At 39.9% G+C, this 17,032-nt stretch overlaps 1 protein-coding gene across 1 annotated transcript in view; it reads right to left on the bottom strand.

Annotated features, from left to right (window-relative positions):
• The window catches only part of COL4A3 (collagen type IV alpha 3 chain), a 134,794-nt gene that overhangs the window by 16,150 nt on the left and 101,612 nt on the right, over window positions 1-17,032 (bottom strand). Inside the window, exons 30-41 of the mRNA XM_082841184.1 lie at window positions 16,527-16,677; window positions 16,052-16,165; window positions 14,888-15,055; window positions 13,561-13,650; window positions 13,064-13,198; window positions 7,498-7,596; window positions 6,662-6,751; window positions 5,833-5,972; window positions 3,776-3,902; window positions 2,433-2,513; window positions 1,949-2,047; window positions 1,605-1,652 (exon numbers count right to left, since the gene is read on the bottom strand). Coding sequence (XP_082697310.1) covers window positions 1,605-1,652; window positions 1,949-2,047; window positions 2,433-2,513; window positions 3,776-3,902; window positions 5,833-5,972; window positions 6,662-6,751; window positions 7,498-7,596; window positions 13,064-13,198; window positions 13,561-13,650; window positions 14,888-15,055; window positions 16,052-16,165; window positions 16,527-16,677 — 1,342 coding nt within the window. The remainder of the gene's footprint in view (window positions 1-1,604; window positions 1,653-1,948; window positions 2,048-2,432; window positions 2,514-3,775; window positions 3,903-5,832; window positions 5,973-6,661; window positions 6,752-7,497; window positions 7,597-13,063; window positions 13,199-13,560; window positions 13,651-14,887; window positions 15,056-16,051; window positions 16,166-16,526; window positions 16,678-17,032) is intronic.

Genomic DNA, 17,032 nt, shown 5'->3' with positions numbered 1-17,032 from the left:
AAATGGAATGAAAATGGGAGACAGAAGGAAGAAGGACAAGTGAGGAGGGGGCTGGTGGCACAGGAAAGGGCTTGGGAAGTTATTTATTATGCAGGGAAGGCTTAGGGGGATGATGAAAATAAAATTGATGACTATTGAATATCTAGCCCTTTGTCTATCATGTTCTTTAGCTTTTTATATGCCTGCAATTTATACTTTTAAAAGAAAGTATTTAGATGATTTCAGCTCTCTTCAAGCTCTGAAATGCTGTAATTGTACGACAGGGTCTGGCAATGGTCTGAGGCACCAGGATGCTGTCTTGAGTTGTATATTCCATGTCCATGAAGATGCTTCCTTGTTTTACAATATGATTTCTTTTTGGGATTTGGGAGAATTAAAACTAATTAAAAGGATTCGTACCTTCCAAGTATCAATGACCTCGTCTCCATATTTATTTATTCTAGAGGGACTGAGGTGCATAATCATTTACTTTCATAATTAGGCTATTTGTTGTTTTTAAAGGCTTTTTAATTTAAGATTTGATCATTTGGTATCAAATTTTATTTCCAATTAAACGCTAAAGTGTCCTCATTACACATGGTTAAACTGTGAGCTTAGCCTAGGAAAATGAACGGAAACTCCCCTTTTGACCATAATTCTAAAACTAGGCTATGAAAAGCCTTTATGTTCACGAGGGAGGGAAGGGTCTGAGGGACGTGCAGACATTGAGCTCAACCAAAACGACTATCGCATCATCCAGAAACGGGAAAGAACGGCTCTTGTCTACTTTCACAGTTGAGCTGGGAGGTCAGAGCAGTTCCTGCCCCGTGGGGTTTCTCTGTAGCATCAGGCTACTCTTTGCTGGTTCTTTTGAGCATCAATAACCAGAGGCTGTCACTGGGCTTAGGAATCTTTGCTAATAAAATACTCCTACCTACAGGACCTACGGCTGAGAAGGGTCAATAAAAGGTACAAACAATCTAGTATTTCTTCTGGCAGGTTTCTATACAAAATGGAAAAAGTTAAAAGAAGCTGCTTATCTTATGAAACACTGGCATGAGAAATCCAGACTGGCAGTCTGTCAAACAAAAACTTGTATATTCTTTGAATGACATATTCAGTAAGTTGCCGTGTCTGAGATGCTGAGAGAGTTACTGGGAATCCCTGAATAAACAGTAACCTGAGCCACAAGCTGGCTCTGGGAGGTTGGAATCAGACCTATGAAGATAACAAGGTGGGAAAGGATTAGTGTTATTACTGCATCTCAGAACAGCAGGGAGAGGAAACTCCTTGAAAAGCTATCAATTCCACCTCCAACTTTTTAGGAGGTGATACATTTAAACCATGCTAACAACATCGAAACAAATACAGAAGTCTTTTTCATGTTTAAAGACCTTCATGGAAGGAAATTCCAAAATTGGATCACAGTGTCTAGTTTGTTCATTTCGTGGTGATGGTAATAATGAAGCATTGTTACTTGAACACTAAGAATATACATATCCTATATTACCACTGGGACTTCTTTAATTCAGTACGCTAAGTTTATTTTATCTATCAGGCATATTAAATTAGATTCTGTCCTTGAAAATGTGTATCACCAGGTTCAGGAAGGAAGAACTGCTCACCTTGGGGACCAGGTTTCCCTCTTGGGCCTGGAAGTGCTCCCAGCAAACCTGAAAGAGAAAATTTTGGCATCTTCATATTCTATACATACAGTTAATTTATATATACATATAAAAATGTATATGTATTTACATATATAAATTGTGAATCTGACCAATGTATATAAAATTTATTCCACTTGGTCAATTTCACTTTGGTTACAGAAAGAATTATCACATACCCAGAACACATTAAATATCATCAGTTCCGTCAGGGAAGAATTTCTAGAGCCATGAAGGATTACAGTGACACTAATTATTCTACGAAAAAGAAAACTAGTGTATCCAAGATGATGAGCAAGCGGTACCTGTTTCTCCTTTTTCTCCAGCTGGACCAGGAATTCCATCACGTCCTTGATTACCTCTCTCACCCGCTGGTCCAGGATTTCCTGGGAATCCTGGAGGACCTGGAAAAAAAAAGCCATTCAAAGAGAGGACTTACTTCCTATCAGTGGCCTAATGTGAACCCCAGATGTGTGGAATTCTGCGAAATGTGTTCATTTTTCAGAACTGAAGCTATATGAAGCTAAATTCACAGTGAAAACCATGGACAGGTTAGTGCTATCATGAGGATTTTTCACTTTGGAACGTGTGGGTCAGCTGAGCTTTGAATTAGATCCGTATAAATACCTAACCTCACTTTTCTGCATTGTCGTCTGGAGACTGGGTAACTGGGAGCTACCTTCTAAGGAGCAGTCATGGGTCAGAGGTACCGGTAGACAGAGATTCCAGCCTCAGAAGAAAATATGCTTCCCTCACAAAAGGGAACTAGACAAAGTACAAAAATGGAACCTGGAGGGCCTTTTATTCCTGGAGAGCCAGGGAAACCTTTGATTCCTTTAGACCCCAAATCACCATCAGGACCGGGCTTTCCTATAAATGAAGAGAGAGGGGAAGGAAAAAGAAAACCAAAAGATAAATGATTCCAGCAATGGCTGAAACAGTCAGCTCTTACAGTCAACTGCGCTCAAGCTGGCCTTCAAGGGGCACTCCTGCGACCAGTCACTTCAGGCTGTTATTTCCCCAGAGAAGCACAGCAGAGACATGGCCAATCATTTTCAAAGGTGTGCATACCCCAGCCCCTTGGACCGCTCAATATCTGATTTATTACTTTAATTGGGAGTTAGCAGCAAAGCCACTGAACCTTTCCGTGTTTGAAAAGATAGTTTAAATATTGTCTTCAGGTAAGACCTGAAGCTGCAAACCAGTGGCTTGGCAGTTGTTTTTGATCAAAGTGAAAACTTCAACCCTAATAACAAGCAAATAAGAAAGCAAGCCAATGTTTAAACTGGAAACAGCAACAAAAAAACCCTTAGAACAACAGTGCTATGGGTTAAACTGTGTTGCTCCCAAATGCATATGATGAAGTCCTAACTCCCTAGTATTTCAGAATATCACTGCATTTGGAGGTAGGTCTTTATTGTCTTTTTTTTTTTCTTTCTTTCTTTTTGGCCATGCCACACGGCTTGTGGGATCTTAGTTCCTTGATCACGGATTGAACCCAGGCCCCTGGAGGAGTCCTAACCACTGGACCATCAGAGAATTCCCAGGTAGGGTCTTTAAAGAAGCAATTAAGTTAAAATGAGGTCACCAAGGCAGTACCTAACACAATATGACTGATATCCTTATAAGAAAAGATTGGGACACAGACACACAGAGGAAAGACACCTGGAGAAGGTGGCCACCTACAAGCTAACGAGAGAGGCCTCAGAAGAAATCAACCCTGCCGACACCTGGATCTCAGACTCCCAGCCTCCAGAACTAGGAGAAAATTAATTTCTGTTTAAGTTACCCAATCTGTGGTATTTGCTTTGGAAGCCCTGGAAAACCAATACAAATATAAAGTTGGACAACAAGCTAACATTTCAGGTCTTTAGGCTGAATTCATTGAGGCAGCACCCCCGAAGTTTTGTTTACAGGAGGAGGTTTTTAGATTTCAGGTCACCAAAGTCGACTGAAATGGGCTACTTGCGATTCATTTGCCGTTTCTTAGTGTCTTCGAATTTGAAGATCAGATTTGAATAAAATCAATTGTAGTACAAAAGCCTAAACTGCTTTCCATTTACTATTCTAGGAGGCAAGGGCCATACCACACTTCTCGCTTGCAGCTTTCGGGCTGCAAAACCAGAGCTCACCTGGGTGGCCAGGGCTTCCGGGATTCCCAGGAACTCCCTCTGGCGCAGCAGGGCCCGAACATCCAGGTGTGCCAGGTGGCCCTCTACCTCCTTTCTTTCCCATGTCACCTGGCAATCCTGGATCTCCCTTAAATTCAGTCAAACACCTTTAAAATTCTCATAAGCAGGATATGTGATCAGAATTAAGTATAAACTAGGTTGGTTTCTATTTATGTATTTATTTATTTAGCAATTCATGGTAAGTGTCTGCTGTGTGCTACCACCCTGATAGCTGCTGGGAACAGGATGGCTACATAATTTGTGGGGTGCAGTGCAAAGTGAAAATGCAGCTCTCTTTAAAAGAACTTTTAAAAAGTAATTGAAGACAGAAATGGCAGAGCATTAAACCAAACATGGAGTCCTTGTCAGCACGGGACCTCTGTGGCTACACGAGTCCTGTGCCCAAGAAGCCAGGAATATAATAGTAACCATGTACGAATGTGATGGATACAGTCCCTGCCTTCATGGAGCTTTAGAGACCAGTGGGAGATAGACACTAAATAAGGAGGTCAGAAAGAAATAGAACAAATGGATGTGTGTTCTTCATATACTCTGCATGTAGATAAACGTATGCCAACCACATGTAAAAAAAGAAACAAACAAAAACACAAACTTCCCATGGTTTAATATTCCTTAAATCTGTACTTCACTTTTATGATAAGCCAGAACATATGGATTTGATAGTAACTTACAAAATCTCGATGGTAGCTAAGATTCATTATTCTGTTACTAAGATTTGCCAGCATGATAAAACCAGCACATTTTGTGTTCAATGCATAGTTTAAAAAATTTCTCCTGTGGTTACCTATGAAAACTTTAAATGAAACTATTCATTAATTGAATGTGAATTAAGTCAAATATGATTCCTCACTCAGGAAAAATTTCAGCGGAAGGAGTCTCTTTCTGGTTTTCTGAGGACCTCGTTAAAAATAAAGGGCAAAGGAAATTTGTTTGAACTCCAAGTAGTAAAGGGTTACTTTCTTGGGTCTTTGTGCTTTCTAAAAGTTTTCTTTCTTGTTGTTTTACAGCTGGAGGAAATCTTTAGGAAAGGTGGTGTTTTATTGGCTCAAAAGAGAGTCAGGGAGAAAGTCTCCTAAGTAATGATTTTTATACTTTTTGGAAGTCTGATGAAAAATAACAGACTCCTTCTAAAAAAAACAAAAAACAAAAACTGTATCCAAACAATTTTCATTCGATTTCTTTGGATACAATGGGCTTCCCCAGGGATCCATGGAATCCCATGTGAAGAACCCCGCTTGTGGGAATTTCTATTAATTATTCTCTATCGCTCTAGCTCTGGCCCTTGTGTAAATGCTATATGCAGAAAGGATGGAAGAAGATAAACCTAAAAGAACAGCTGAGCCACACTGAAATCTTTGGTTGCTGCATGATACCACATACAAGGGAGGGCTTTGGCATCCAATCTCTAGTTGACAGAGCACAAGCGCTGAGAACACTGTGACAAGATAGAAAATCTTTTGTGTAATGCAATGACAAGAAACTTTTAAAACAATTAAAAAAGATAAGTGTATATATCTTAGGATTTTTTTTTGGTTTTGCTTTTTAATAATGCTCTAAATTTATTTTATTTTTCATCTTTTATTGTGTTTAAGAAAACAAGTATTTTTTATTACAAAGTTGGAACATTTATTTTTGTAAGCCTGTGTGAGATGAGTCTATAGCAGAGACTGGCCACTTTGTAGCACAAGAAAAACAAACACTGCCCTGGCAACTTGTATGGGCTTGTGATCACTACCTCCTCCTGGTAGCCCACTTAAATTGCAGGGTTGGTTATGAGAAATTCCTTGGGGGTTGAAACTGGAGGGAATAAACTCAGAAATTGAAGTTGTGTGATAGGCATCCTTAGTTATAGAGAGAGGGGAGAAAACCTCAAATAACTGTCTGAAAATACAGTAATATTTTCAATTTTCTTTGCCCACAATGAATCCAGATACTTGTTGATATTTAAAGGGACTCATTCCACCACCAAAACATAAATACTTCAGTGGCCTATATACCTTTGGTCCTGGTGGTCCTGGCCTTGTACCTTCTGCATAACCTGGCTCTCCCTTATCTCCTTGGGGACCATGAGTACCTGGGATGCCTGGTCTTCCAGCTAGACCTGGGAATCCCATAGTTCCCTTCATTCCTTTAGTACCTGAAATTAGGAAAGAAATCAGGTAGATTGGTAAAGGCAGAGATCTTGAAGGGTTCTACTTCTCACCTTTTCACAAACCACCTTTCTCCCAAGAAGCTGGTTTTTCAGAAGCACTGATGTGTCAGATAGTCTTTTTTTTTTTTTCAATTTTTTAAAAATTGGGGTATAATTGCTTTACAATGTTGTGTCAGTTTCTGTTGTACAATGGAGTGAATCAGTTATATGTATACATATATCCCCTCCCTCTTGGACCTCCCTCCCACCCCCCCATCCCACTTATTAGAGAAATGCAAATCAAAACTACAATGAGGTATGACCTCACACCAGTCAGAATGGCCATCATCAAAAAAGATCTACAAACAAAAAATGCTGGAGAGGATGTGGAGAAAAGGGAACCCTCTTGCACTGTTGGTGGGAATGTAAATTGCTACATCCCACTATGGAGAACAGTATGGAGCTTCCTTAAAAAACTAAAAACAGGTAGTCTTAATGGATGATTTTTACACAATGTAAATGTTTATTTTGTTCTCACTCATGTTCTGGTTGCATACAGTACATTTGTCTAGAAGCAAATCTAGTTGTTTTACACCAACTTTCTACCAAGTAGAAAACCAAAATGACAACACAGAAAATCTAGAATTAGGACCCATCTTGAGGCTGTAGGCTCGTAGCAGGACATTATGCATTACCTGGCACCCCCATGTTTCCCATGCTTCCTGGCACACCACGTGGTCCTGGCTCACCAGGATTCCCAATGCTGCCTGGATCTCCTCTGGAGTCTTGAGAACAAATAAATAGTCATACACTCTGTGTAGTTCCTGGACATAGTAGATGCTCAATAAACACTTGTTGCTTGCACAAATGAATGAATCCAGCGCAGCCAGACCATCTGGTTTAGGTACTTGTTTAGCTGCATTTATGCCTTCAAATAAGGAAGGGACTGGTGACTCAGAAAATGTAAAATTAGAGAAAGTTAGATTTTTGTCAGCAGGCCTGGATTTCAAACATCAGAATCATCCTAGGACCAAAGCCAGCAGGAAAGAGGGGGCTCCTGTGACAATATAGTAACAGATTTTCAAATGTAATATGGAAATTTTATTACAATGCAATAAATTTCATCACAGATGTGGTCACGGGGAATAGGGGGCTACATTATTTGTTTAAAAAATGACTTTGCAAACTCAATAACTTGTTTAAAATAGAAAGAGGCAAATTTGAAAACCTCTAAAGCATTATCTTACTTTCTTCTAGGATATATGAGGTTGTAATAAATTATAGTTTAGAATACATATCAGCTATTTCAAAATAAAATTTTGAGTGCAAAGCAGAACTTCACGTAGGTTAACATTTTTTAGTTAATACAGGCTGACTACAATTTGGTTAAATTATAAGAAATATAATTTGGTTAAATTATAAGAAGCAAATTTCTGTTGGGGCAGAATTCATATTCTAGAAACACATTTTTGTTACATTTAGATCTAGGAAAACTTAACACCTGATATTTCTATTAGAGAATCAGCTATACCTGGTGATCCTGGTGGTCCAGGTGGCCCTTGGAGTCCTTTGAAACCTGGTAATCCTGGAATGCCTCTGTTTCCTTTCTCACCAGGCTTCCCTGCAAGTCCTAAAGTTAAAAACTATGCATTAAAAATACAGGTTAGAATTTTATCAGGCTATCCATGTCCTGATTAAAATTTTTGAGCTATTATTGAAATACAACATAGCATATTTGTTAAGAGTATGGGCAGATTTGGGCTTATATTTTATTTAAAAGGAAGATTAAAAGAGGTAATACATGAAAAGCATTAGCACAGAGCCTGGCATGAGTTAGTTCTCAAAGAACTCTAGCAATTTTCATAACATTTACACTTTGAACCAACATTTTAAGAACTAGTGGCCTAAATACAGCTTCTTTTTTTTTTTAAAATAATGACAGAGGATTATCTACTACTATTCTTGTCTGGACTATTTCATTCTTAATCCATTTATTACAACTATCATTTATTAAGTAACTGGTTTATGGGAGACATTATTTTCTTTTATCTTATTTAATCTTCAGGCAACCTCAGTGTATTCTTGAGCCTTTCCAGATAGGGTGTAGAGATGAGAAAATTGACACTCTTTAAGAAGTCAATGAAATAATATAGAGTCACACCATCAGTTAGTGGTAATGCTGGGACTTGAATCCAGTTCTGCAGGCTAGAAGTCTCATAAGTTTCCCACAACACCATCCTACCTTCCCTAAAACATGGCTTTGATCACATTCTCCTGCTCAAAAATATTCATTGAATCTCTTTTGCCTACAGAGTAAATGACAGACTCCTTTCACTGGCACTTGAAAGATTCTACAATCTATCCATGGCTGCAACTTGTGCCTTTTCTCAAGCAGATTCACTTCCCTTGGCTGTTTCCCTGCTTACATATTCATTCATTCACATACGCGTTGAGTACGTAATTAACAGACAGCTCTTGTTCTAAGTGCTGGAGACATAGAAAAATCAAGTTCTCTTTTCCCAAGTTTTTAGTGTTTAACTGGGGAGACAGCCAAGTAAAAAATTACCACCAGTGAGATAGTTTCTGTAACAGAGTTGGGCACAATAGGCTACAGGGAAGAATTTTGAGAAGAGGGGATTTTTTTTTTTTAATTGTAGTGTGATTGCTTTACAATATTGTGTTAGTTTCTGCTGTACAGTGAAGTGAATCAGCTATAGGTATACATATATCCCCTCCCGCCTGGACCTCGCCCCCCATCCCACCCATCTAGGTCATCACAGAGCACTGAGCTGAGCTCCCTGTGCTATACAGCAGGTCCCCACTAGCTATCTGTTTTACACATGGTAGTGTATTTATGTCAAACCTAATCTCCCAATTCATCCCACCCTCCCCTTCCCTGACTGTGTCCACATGTCCATTCTCTACCGCTCCGTTTCTATTCCTACATCACTAACTATTAGAGAAATGCAAATCAAAACTGCAATGAGGTATCACCTCACACCGGTCAGAATGGCCATCATCAAAAAATCTACAAACAGTAAATGCTGGAGAGGGTATAGGGAAAAGGGAACCCTCTTGCACTGTTGCTGGGAATGGAAATTGGTACAGCCACTGTGGAGAACAGTATGGAGGTTCCTTAAAAAGAGGGGATTTTTTTTTTTTGCGGTATGGGGGCCTCTCACTGCTGTGGCCTCTCCCGTTGCGGAGCACAGGCTCCGGACGCGCAGGCTCAGCGGCCATGGCTCACGGGCCCAGCAGCTCCGCGGCATGTGGGATCTTCCCGGACCGGGGCACGAACCCGCGTCCCCTGCATCGGCAGGCGGACTCTCAACCACTGCGCCACCAGGGAAGCCCAAAGAGGGGATATTTATGAGCTCAGTGGTGAAGAGCAAGTGGGAGCTAGCTGGATGGAGAAAGCATGGAGTGGGACAGAATTCTTAGGCAAGAAAATAACATGTGCAAAGGAGTGGTGAGTAGCAGGGAGTTAGAATGTTTTCTTTTGTAACTTTTGGTTTTTTTCCATTTATATCCTTTATCATAACCTAAAAATATAGATCACTTATTCATTTGCGTTGGTTTTTAAGGGGTGGCAAACAACTGCCTGTGGGCCAAACTTGGCTTGATGTTGCATGGCTGGAGAGCTAAGGATGCTTTTCCTATTTTTAATGGGCTGTAAACAGACAAACACACACAAAAGAAGAATATGCAATAGGTGTCATATGTGGTCCACAAAGCCTAAGGTATTTACTACCTGGCCCTGGATATAAATTGTTTACAGAGACATTATTGTTTCTTTCCCTTACTAAGCTGTAAGTTTCCTCACGACCAGAATACTACCTCTGCTTTGTTCACCTCTGTGTCTTCAGGACATAGTAAAAATGTCTAGTCATAGGTACTAAAAAATAATTGCTAAGTAAATAAAGGTCATGTGGCTGGAGAATTAGGCAAAGGGCAAGTGATAAAGAAACCTGGATGCCAGTCAAAGAAACCTGAATTCTTTTTTTTTTTGCGGTACGCGGGCCTCTCACTGTTGTGGCTTCTCCCGTTGCGGAGCAGAGGCTCCGGATGTGCAGGCTCAGCGGCCATGGCTCACGGGCCCAGCCGCCCCGCGGCACATGGGATCTTCCCGGACCAGGGCACGAACCCGTGTCCCCTGCATCGGCAGGTGGACCCTCAACCACTGCGCCACCAGGGAAGTCCAGAAACCTGAATTCTTAAAGCAAGGGGAGACTTGGAAAGATTTTAAGCCAAGAGTATCCCTTGCTCATCTGAAACCTACTCATAATTTAAATCCCTCTTCATGGAGGCTTCTCTTTTTTTAAATTTATTTTATTGAAGTATAGTTGACTTACAATGTTGTGTTATTTCTGCTGTACAGCAAAGTGATTCAGTTATACATGTATAAGTTCTTTTTCATATTATTTTCCATTATAGTTTATTACAGGATACTGAATATAGTTCCCTGGGCTCATGGAGGCTTCTTTGACTACCCTGGTTGAGGTGTTTTTTGCTTTGCTCATGTCCCACAAGGCTCACTGCCAGTGGTACCCAGCTGGCAGCACAGTGAGAAGGCTGAGTATGGACTTTGGAACCAACAACATCAGTGTGAGGTCCATCTCTGCACTTCCTATCAGAGTGACACTGAGTAATGTGACCTTTCCATTTCCCATCTATAAAATGGGATGACAGCAATAACCTACTCCTAGGGTTGTTGTGAGAATTAAATGAGTCAATATTTGTAAAGCTTGGAACAGTACCTGCATGTGGGAAGGGCTTCACAGGTCTTTGCTAAAATAGCATAACAGTTCTTTTGTATTATTCTTTACCTTTTTGTACATATGTCTAAATCTTCCATGCAGACTCCTTGAGGAGAGGACGACTTTGCTTTTCATACCTTCAATAGCTCTTCCACATTTGCAGTGGATGTCTTTAAGTCAGAAACTCAGACGAAAAATGAATCATATAGAAATTAGAGAGGCCTAGATAGTATGATCTTTTGTTGTTGTTGTGGTTCTATCTCTGCTCCTTGGTTGTGGGTTTGAAAAGCCAAAAGGAAACATGTAGGACAGCTTCCATGCACCTTGTACTTTGCTAGAAGCATAAAAATAGCATGTGTCCCTATATATTTTACAGAAACAATTCTTTAATTGTAAATTAGTACCCATTGTGCATTCATGATGTTAGAGTCAAATTTTAGTTTATGTAGGCACAGATATGCTATTCATATTTTTTTTCAAAATGTTTGCAACACTACCTAAATCATCTAGAATAATCCAGTGAAGTGGTGTCTGACAGTTTATGAAGACTGGACACTTGTGCCAGTATTTTTTTTTTTTTTTTTACATCTTGACTTAGACCAGTTCTAGCAGAATTTTATAAAATTCATACTACTTTCTATTCTATTGTTAAAAATGTAATGCAGTCTTCTGTTTGCACCCAGAACTAAACCATCCCTTGGACAGCAGATTAAAGGGGGACTACCCAAAAGGCCTTTACTTGCTAATTTTCCTTTATAGAAAAAAATCTGATTCTTTTCCCAATGATTATCCTTTTATTTATTTATTTTTAAAGTTTGGCCCATTTGAGGAATAGCAAAAGGCCAGAATGGCTATTTTATTTTTATTTATTTTTTAAAAAATATTTACTTATTTATTTATTTGGCTGCATTGGGTTTTAGCTGCGGCATGCGGGATCTTCATTGCGGCTCATGGGCTTCTCCCTAGTTGTGGCACGCGGGCTTAGTTGCCACTCGGCATATGGGATCTTAGTTCCCCGACCAGGGATCAAACCCGCATCCCCTGTGTTGGAAGGCAGATTGGATTCTTAACCACTGGACCACCAGGGAAGTCCCTGATTATCCTTTTTTAAGTTAGCAAATTAGCTGGATTCAATCACTCTCCAGAACCCTGCTCCAATGTCACCTCTGTGAAGTCCCTCCTAATTCTGGGAAAGACAGCTATTCAGTCTTGCTAGCCTGGTCTACAGAACTCTATCCAGAATTTTTAAAGCAAATCTTACAATCTAACTTCTCAAAGTTGATTACAAATTATTCAAAACTTGATATGGTTTTGCAACTACAAACACATTTTTCTTTTATTCTTCCCTGCTATAGAAGTTTGATCTGCAAACATTTAATTTTACCCAGAAATCCTTTGTTTTATTAAAGTTACTTGGGGTTAGACTGGATCAGGAAGACCACAAGGCAACCTTAAATTTTGATTTGATATTGGCTGTATTGATCATATAAAAAAGCCTGTCATACAAAGTACTTAAATAACTTGAAATAATTTGAATGGGTTTGAATTTGAGCTTAACAGCTATAGTTAACAAATAACAGCATTGGTTTTTTTTGTTGTTTGCTTGTTTGTTTTTTGCGGTATGCGGGCCTCTCACTGTTGTGGCCTCTCCCGTTGCGGAGCACAGGCTCCGCACGCGCAGTCTCAGCGGCCATGGCTTACGGGCCCAGCCGCTCCACGGCACGTGGGATCTTCCCGGACCGGGGCACAAACTCGTGTCCCCTGCATCAGCAGGCGGCCTCTCAACCAGTGCGCCACCAGGGAAGCCCAAATAACAGCATTTTTAAGGCACTGATTGTAATCAAAACATATTTTCTCTTTAGTAATTATTCTCCAAAGGATTCTGAGTATAAGAAGCAGTTTTTAGATGCAATCAGAAAAATTCACCCTAGCAGCTGATAGAATAGAGTTGAATTTGGGGTGGAGTTTTCTACTCCAGCCAGGGAAGTTTTTTATATGGAATTTTCTAAAGGTTTAATTTTCACCATACTTGGCAAAAGGGGGCTTTGAGGCTTAGAATTTAAAGATTGGCTAGTGAAAATTTAAAGACAGCGGACCAAAATGCAGAATTAACTTGGAAATAAAAAGTTACGATTTAAGGAGGCAACATATTACTGTTCAAGGCACACAAAACCCAGTTCTAGCCCAACTCAGTCACCAACTGGCTTTGTGAGCCTGGACGGGAAATTAAACCCTGGTCCTCACTGTTCTCTTACGTCAACTAAAGGGATTTTCCTGGATAATTTCTTAGTCCCAGAATCAGCTCTGATGTTCTGGTTCTAAATGTAAGAACGTTTGTACCTTTGAGTCCTGGTTCCCCTTTGTCCCCGACTAAGCGTAATATTCCAGGAGGCCCTGGAATTCCTTTATCTCCTTGTTCCCCTTTGGCACCTGGGGCTCCTCTCTCGCCTTTTACTCCTGGAATTCCAAAGCTCCCTAAGAGACAGACGTAACAACATCAGTTCCTTAATTCTTTAAAAGTTCATGAGGATTCAAAAGTTAACAGTGCTTACCATAAAACAAAACAAGACAGATAAACCAAAAAAGGTTAACAGGGCTGAGAACTTGATAAATAGTTGCCCCCAAACAGGCAGCCACATGAGGGTAGTTGTCTAAGCCTGTAGGGAGAAAATATGACTATTCAAAAGGGACAAAGGAATACAGAAAACTGCAGAATCAAATATAAGGTTTTCTCAGAACTACTTGTCCTCAAAGAATAAAATATAATTTATTTTTCTGCTAATTAAATGAACATTGTTCATGCCTCCTGATAGCTGGAAAGATATTCTATCACTTACCCCTCTGTCCCAGGGTGCCTGGCTTCCCAGGAGGCCCCGGAGGGCCAATGTTTCCGGGAACCCCCATCATCCCAATCATTCCTTTTTCACCTATGGAAACAAATTAACACAAGGCAGCACATGCTGTAAGGAATGAGAAAAGTGAAATACTCCATAAAATAAAATGAATTATACTTAGAAAGAGAGAAAGAGTGTTGCAAAAATGGTTTCTGTAAACAGGAAAATAATCCCACTTGTCTAGGGATGGGTCAGTAAATGGTCTTTTTTTACATCGTGGATGTGGAAGTTGGTAGCAAATCACACTTGTGGATGAGGAGAAAATATGCTGAAGGTTTGGAGCATTCCCTCGTCCCAACCCTTGATCAATAACTTTGTTATATTCCCTTATTTTACTTTCTTCATAGCATTTGTCGCTAGATGAACTTAGTTCTTAAATGTGTTTGTTATCGTGTTCCCCATTGTTCGAGGTGGAGTCTTATCCACCAATGTGTCTCTAGGGTCTGGAACAGTGATGGCATATGATAGTAGCTCAATAATATAAATGAAAGGTTAATTAGCAGATTAAGTCCTTATTCTGGACTCTTCTCTGGAGGAGAGACCAGTGAGGTCCTTATGCCATGAGAAGACTATTGAAATATTCTCCCCCAAACATATAAACCATAATAAGTGATGAAATAAAAGAATTATAAGGGAATACTATGAACAATGACAGGCCAGAAAATCCAATTCTTAGAAGAGGCACAGATTACCAAAATTGACTCAAGAAGAAACAGAAAATCTGAATAGATCTATAAGAAGCAAAGAGATTGAATTAGTAATTTTAAAACTTCTCTCAAAGAAAACCCAAGCCCCAGGTGACTTCACTGGTGAACTCTATCAAATATTTAAAGAATATCAATTCTTCACAAACTCTTCTAGAAAATACAAGAGGAGGAAACACTTCTCCTCTTGTTCAATAAGATAGCATTACCCTGATACCAAAACCAGACAAAGACATCACAAGAAAACAGACCAGTTAGTATCCCTTATAAATATGGATGCAAAAAATTTCAACAAAATACTAGCAAATACATTTCACTAGTAATATATTAACAAGATTACACAGCAAAAATAGTCATATTGTGGGTAATTGTGAAATTTGACCATCCCACTACCACCAGTTCCCAGCCCTCTGGCTCCTTGCAAATAACTCAGAAGAAAAACTTATACTAAATGAAAGAGAAGCTTAGAGCCAAAAGCCTATGCGGGTCTCTAGTTTACACAGCTACCTTAAAAGGAATATGTGGAAGAACAGAGAAGAAGAAAAACAAAAGCACATAAAGGGTACCTGGTGGCCCTAAAAATCCTGGATTTCCTGGATATCCTTTTGTACCAGGTGGTCCCATCTCCCCTCGATGACCCGGCATTCCTGGTGGTCCAGGTTCTCCAGGAAATCCTGACCTATCCAAGCCTGGAATACCTGGGTCTCCCTTTGGCCCCGTTTCGCCTCTTCTGCCTATATATGAATGAATGAATGAATGAACGCACGATTGCTTTCCACACCAACTCCAGATATATTTTATGGCTGTAAATATTTAGCTCTGTGATTGTGGGCAAACCACAGACTTTTCTAATTGATAGATTTAGGTCCCCTTTTGTAAAATTCTAAGATCCCTTCTGGATTTAACACTCTGTGTTTCAATGATTCATGAAGTAATGATAGTGCAGAATTTAGATTTATTTTCTAGTCCTGCAGGCACATCTTGGGAATGCACTTTCTGACCGTGGCGCAGTCTTTAACAGGCAGAATTCATACAGAGCCACTCACGTGGCGGCAAGCCACCAGATGCTTCTAGAAACAATAGCAGCACCACTACAACAATTAACTTCTTGGCCAAAATTTTGTTTGGGAACATATAAGAAGTATAATAGGCGAGTTCTAAAGGATTTTTTACCCAGAAACAGTTCACAGATCTGGCTGAGAGGAGCGAAAAAGATAGTAAGCTTCCCATGACCGCCTAGCTTTCATAATTTAGATTTACTTTCATACCCTTTCTTTTATGTTGCTTGTAAAGCAACCAACTATGTATTTTCGTTTGTAACTTGTGAACATATACCTTTGCATACATTCACTCTGTTTCAATAATAAGGATACATTTACCACTTTAATATACCTATGAAAGTATTAAAGACAAAAGTTATTTGAGAGTTTATATGTATATATATATATATATATGTAAGTATACATCTGTATATATCTTCATTGTTCATATTTTCTTGCATACAAGACACAAACCAATCTTACTGTAGTAACTTCAGGTCTCTTACTCTATAGTTGGTATTCACTGCAACAAGTTCGTGACAACAGGTTTTTGTTTCTGAAATCACTTTTCCCATTGAACGGTGGTCAGGACTTGTTACCGGATAGTTCTCATGTTAAGCAGCAAAACTCAAAGCAGGAGTCCCATGTCATCTGCCCGCCTGGTGACTGGTTTCAAGGGCCTCCCCCTACCTTGTTGCCCTTTCAATCCATTTAAGCCTGGAAGTCCTTGAGCTCCACTGAGACTTTCTTTGCACCTTCCTGGGGGGCCTCTTTCTCCAGGTGGTCCAGGCTGCCCTGGATCCCCTGCAAAATAGAGTCCAAGCATACAATTGGGTGGCAAAACTCAAGGTCCTAGTATTGCTATCCCAGTCATTCTCTTATAACTTTCCCTCCTGAATCGAACTTAGAGTTAATACCATTGATATGTCTTATAGAGAGGACACTCATTAAAAAGGAAAGAAGGAAGAAAGGAAGAAAGAGGGAACAAAGGTAGGGCAGCAATGGAATGGAAATTTGAATGGGAAGTTAATTAAGGCTCGCACGTTCAATTTATTGAGCTGGAAGTTTGAGAAGAGTTCTTCACCCCTAGAGCACCTACACATTCAATCTGCAGCATTTTAGCTGAGCTCACAGTGGAGAAAAGCAATCACACTTGCTATTTTACCTCGTGGTCCATCGAGCCCTCCAGTTCCTGGAATTCCAGGGAGACCTGGAAGTCCAGGGAGTCCACTTTCTCCCTTTTCCCCAGAGTTGCCTCTTTCTCCTGGCAAACCTGGTGCTCCTGGCTCTCCAGGCATGGCTAGCCCTGGTTCTCCCTATAGCACAGAAATTACGTTAGTTTTACTGTATCATGCTTGCAAATCCTTATCGACTATTGACCGGTCTTTAGGGCTATTTACGTGACGTGAAAATAACATCTCCGTGATGGAGGGTCTATGTCCCTTTTGTACAGTCACCACCATTCCATCCACTTTCCTTTTTCAATTGTAGTTGCTGACTTTTTAAATAAAACTGTGCTTAGTAATTCTTCATAGCCTCCACTTTTTAAGAAGACTGTGGAATTTCCTGTAAACAGTCTAGATGTCTCTCCTTTTGATAGTTTTTCTCATAGATATCCACGTCTGTTTCTAGAGTTTTCCCATTTTAAGTACTCTGAATGTTTCTGAAGAT

This window comes from Leucopleurus acutus (genome assembly GCF_964270905.1).
Source record: "Leucopleurus acutus genome assembly, chromosome: 6".
Taxonomy (NCBI): domain Eukaryota; kingdom Metazoa; phylum Chordata; class Mammalia; order Artiodactyla; family Delphinidae; genus Leucopleurus; species Leucopleurus acutus.
This window is presented reverse-complemented; position numbering and strand designations above follow the sequence as displayed.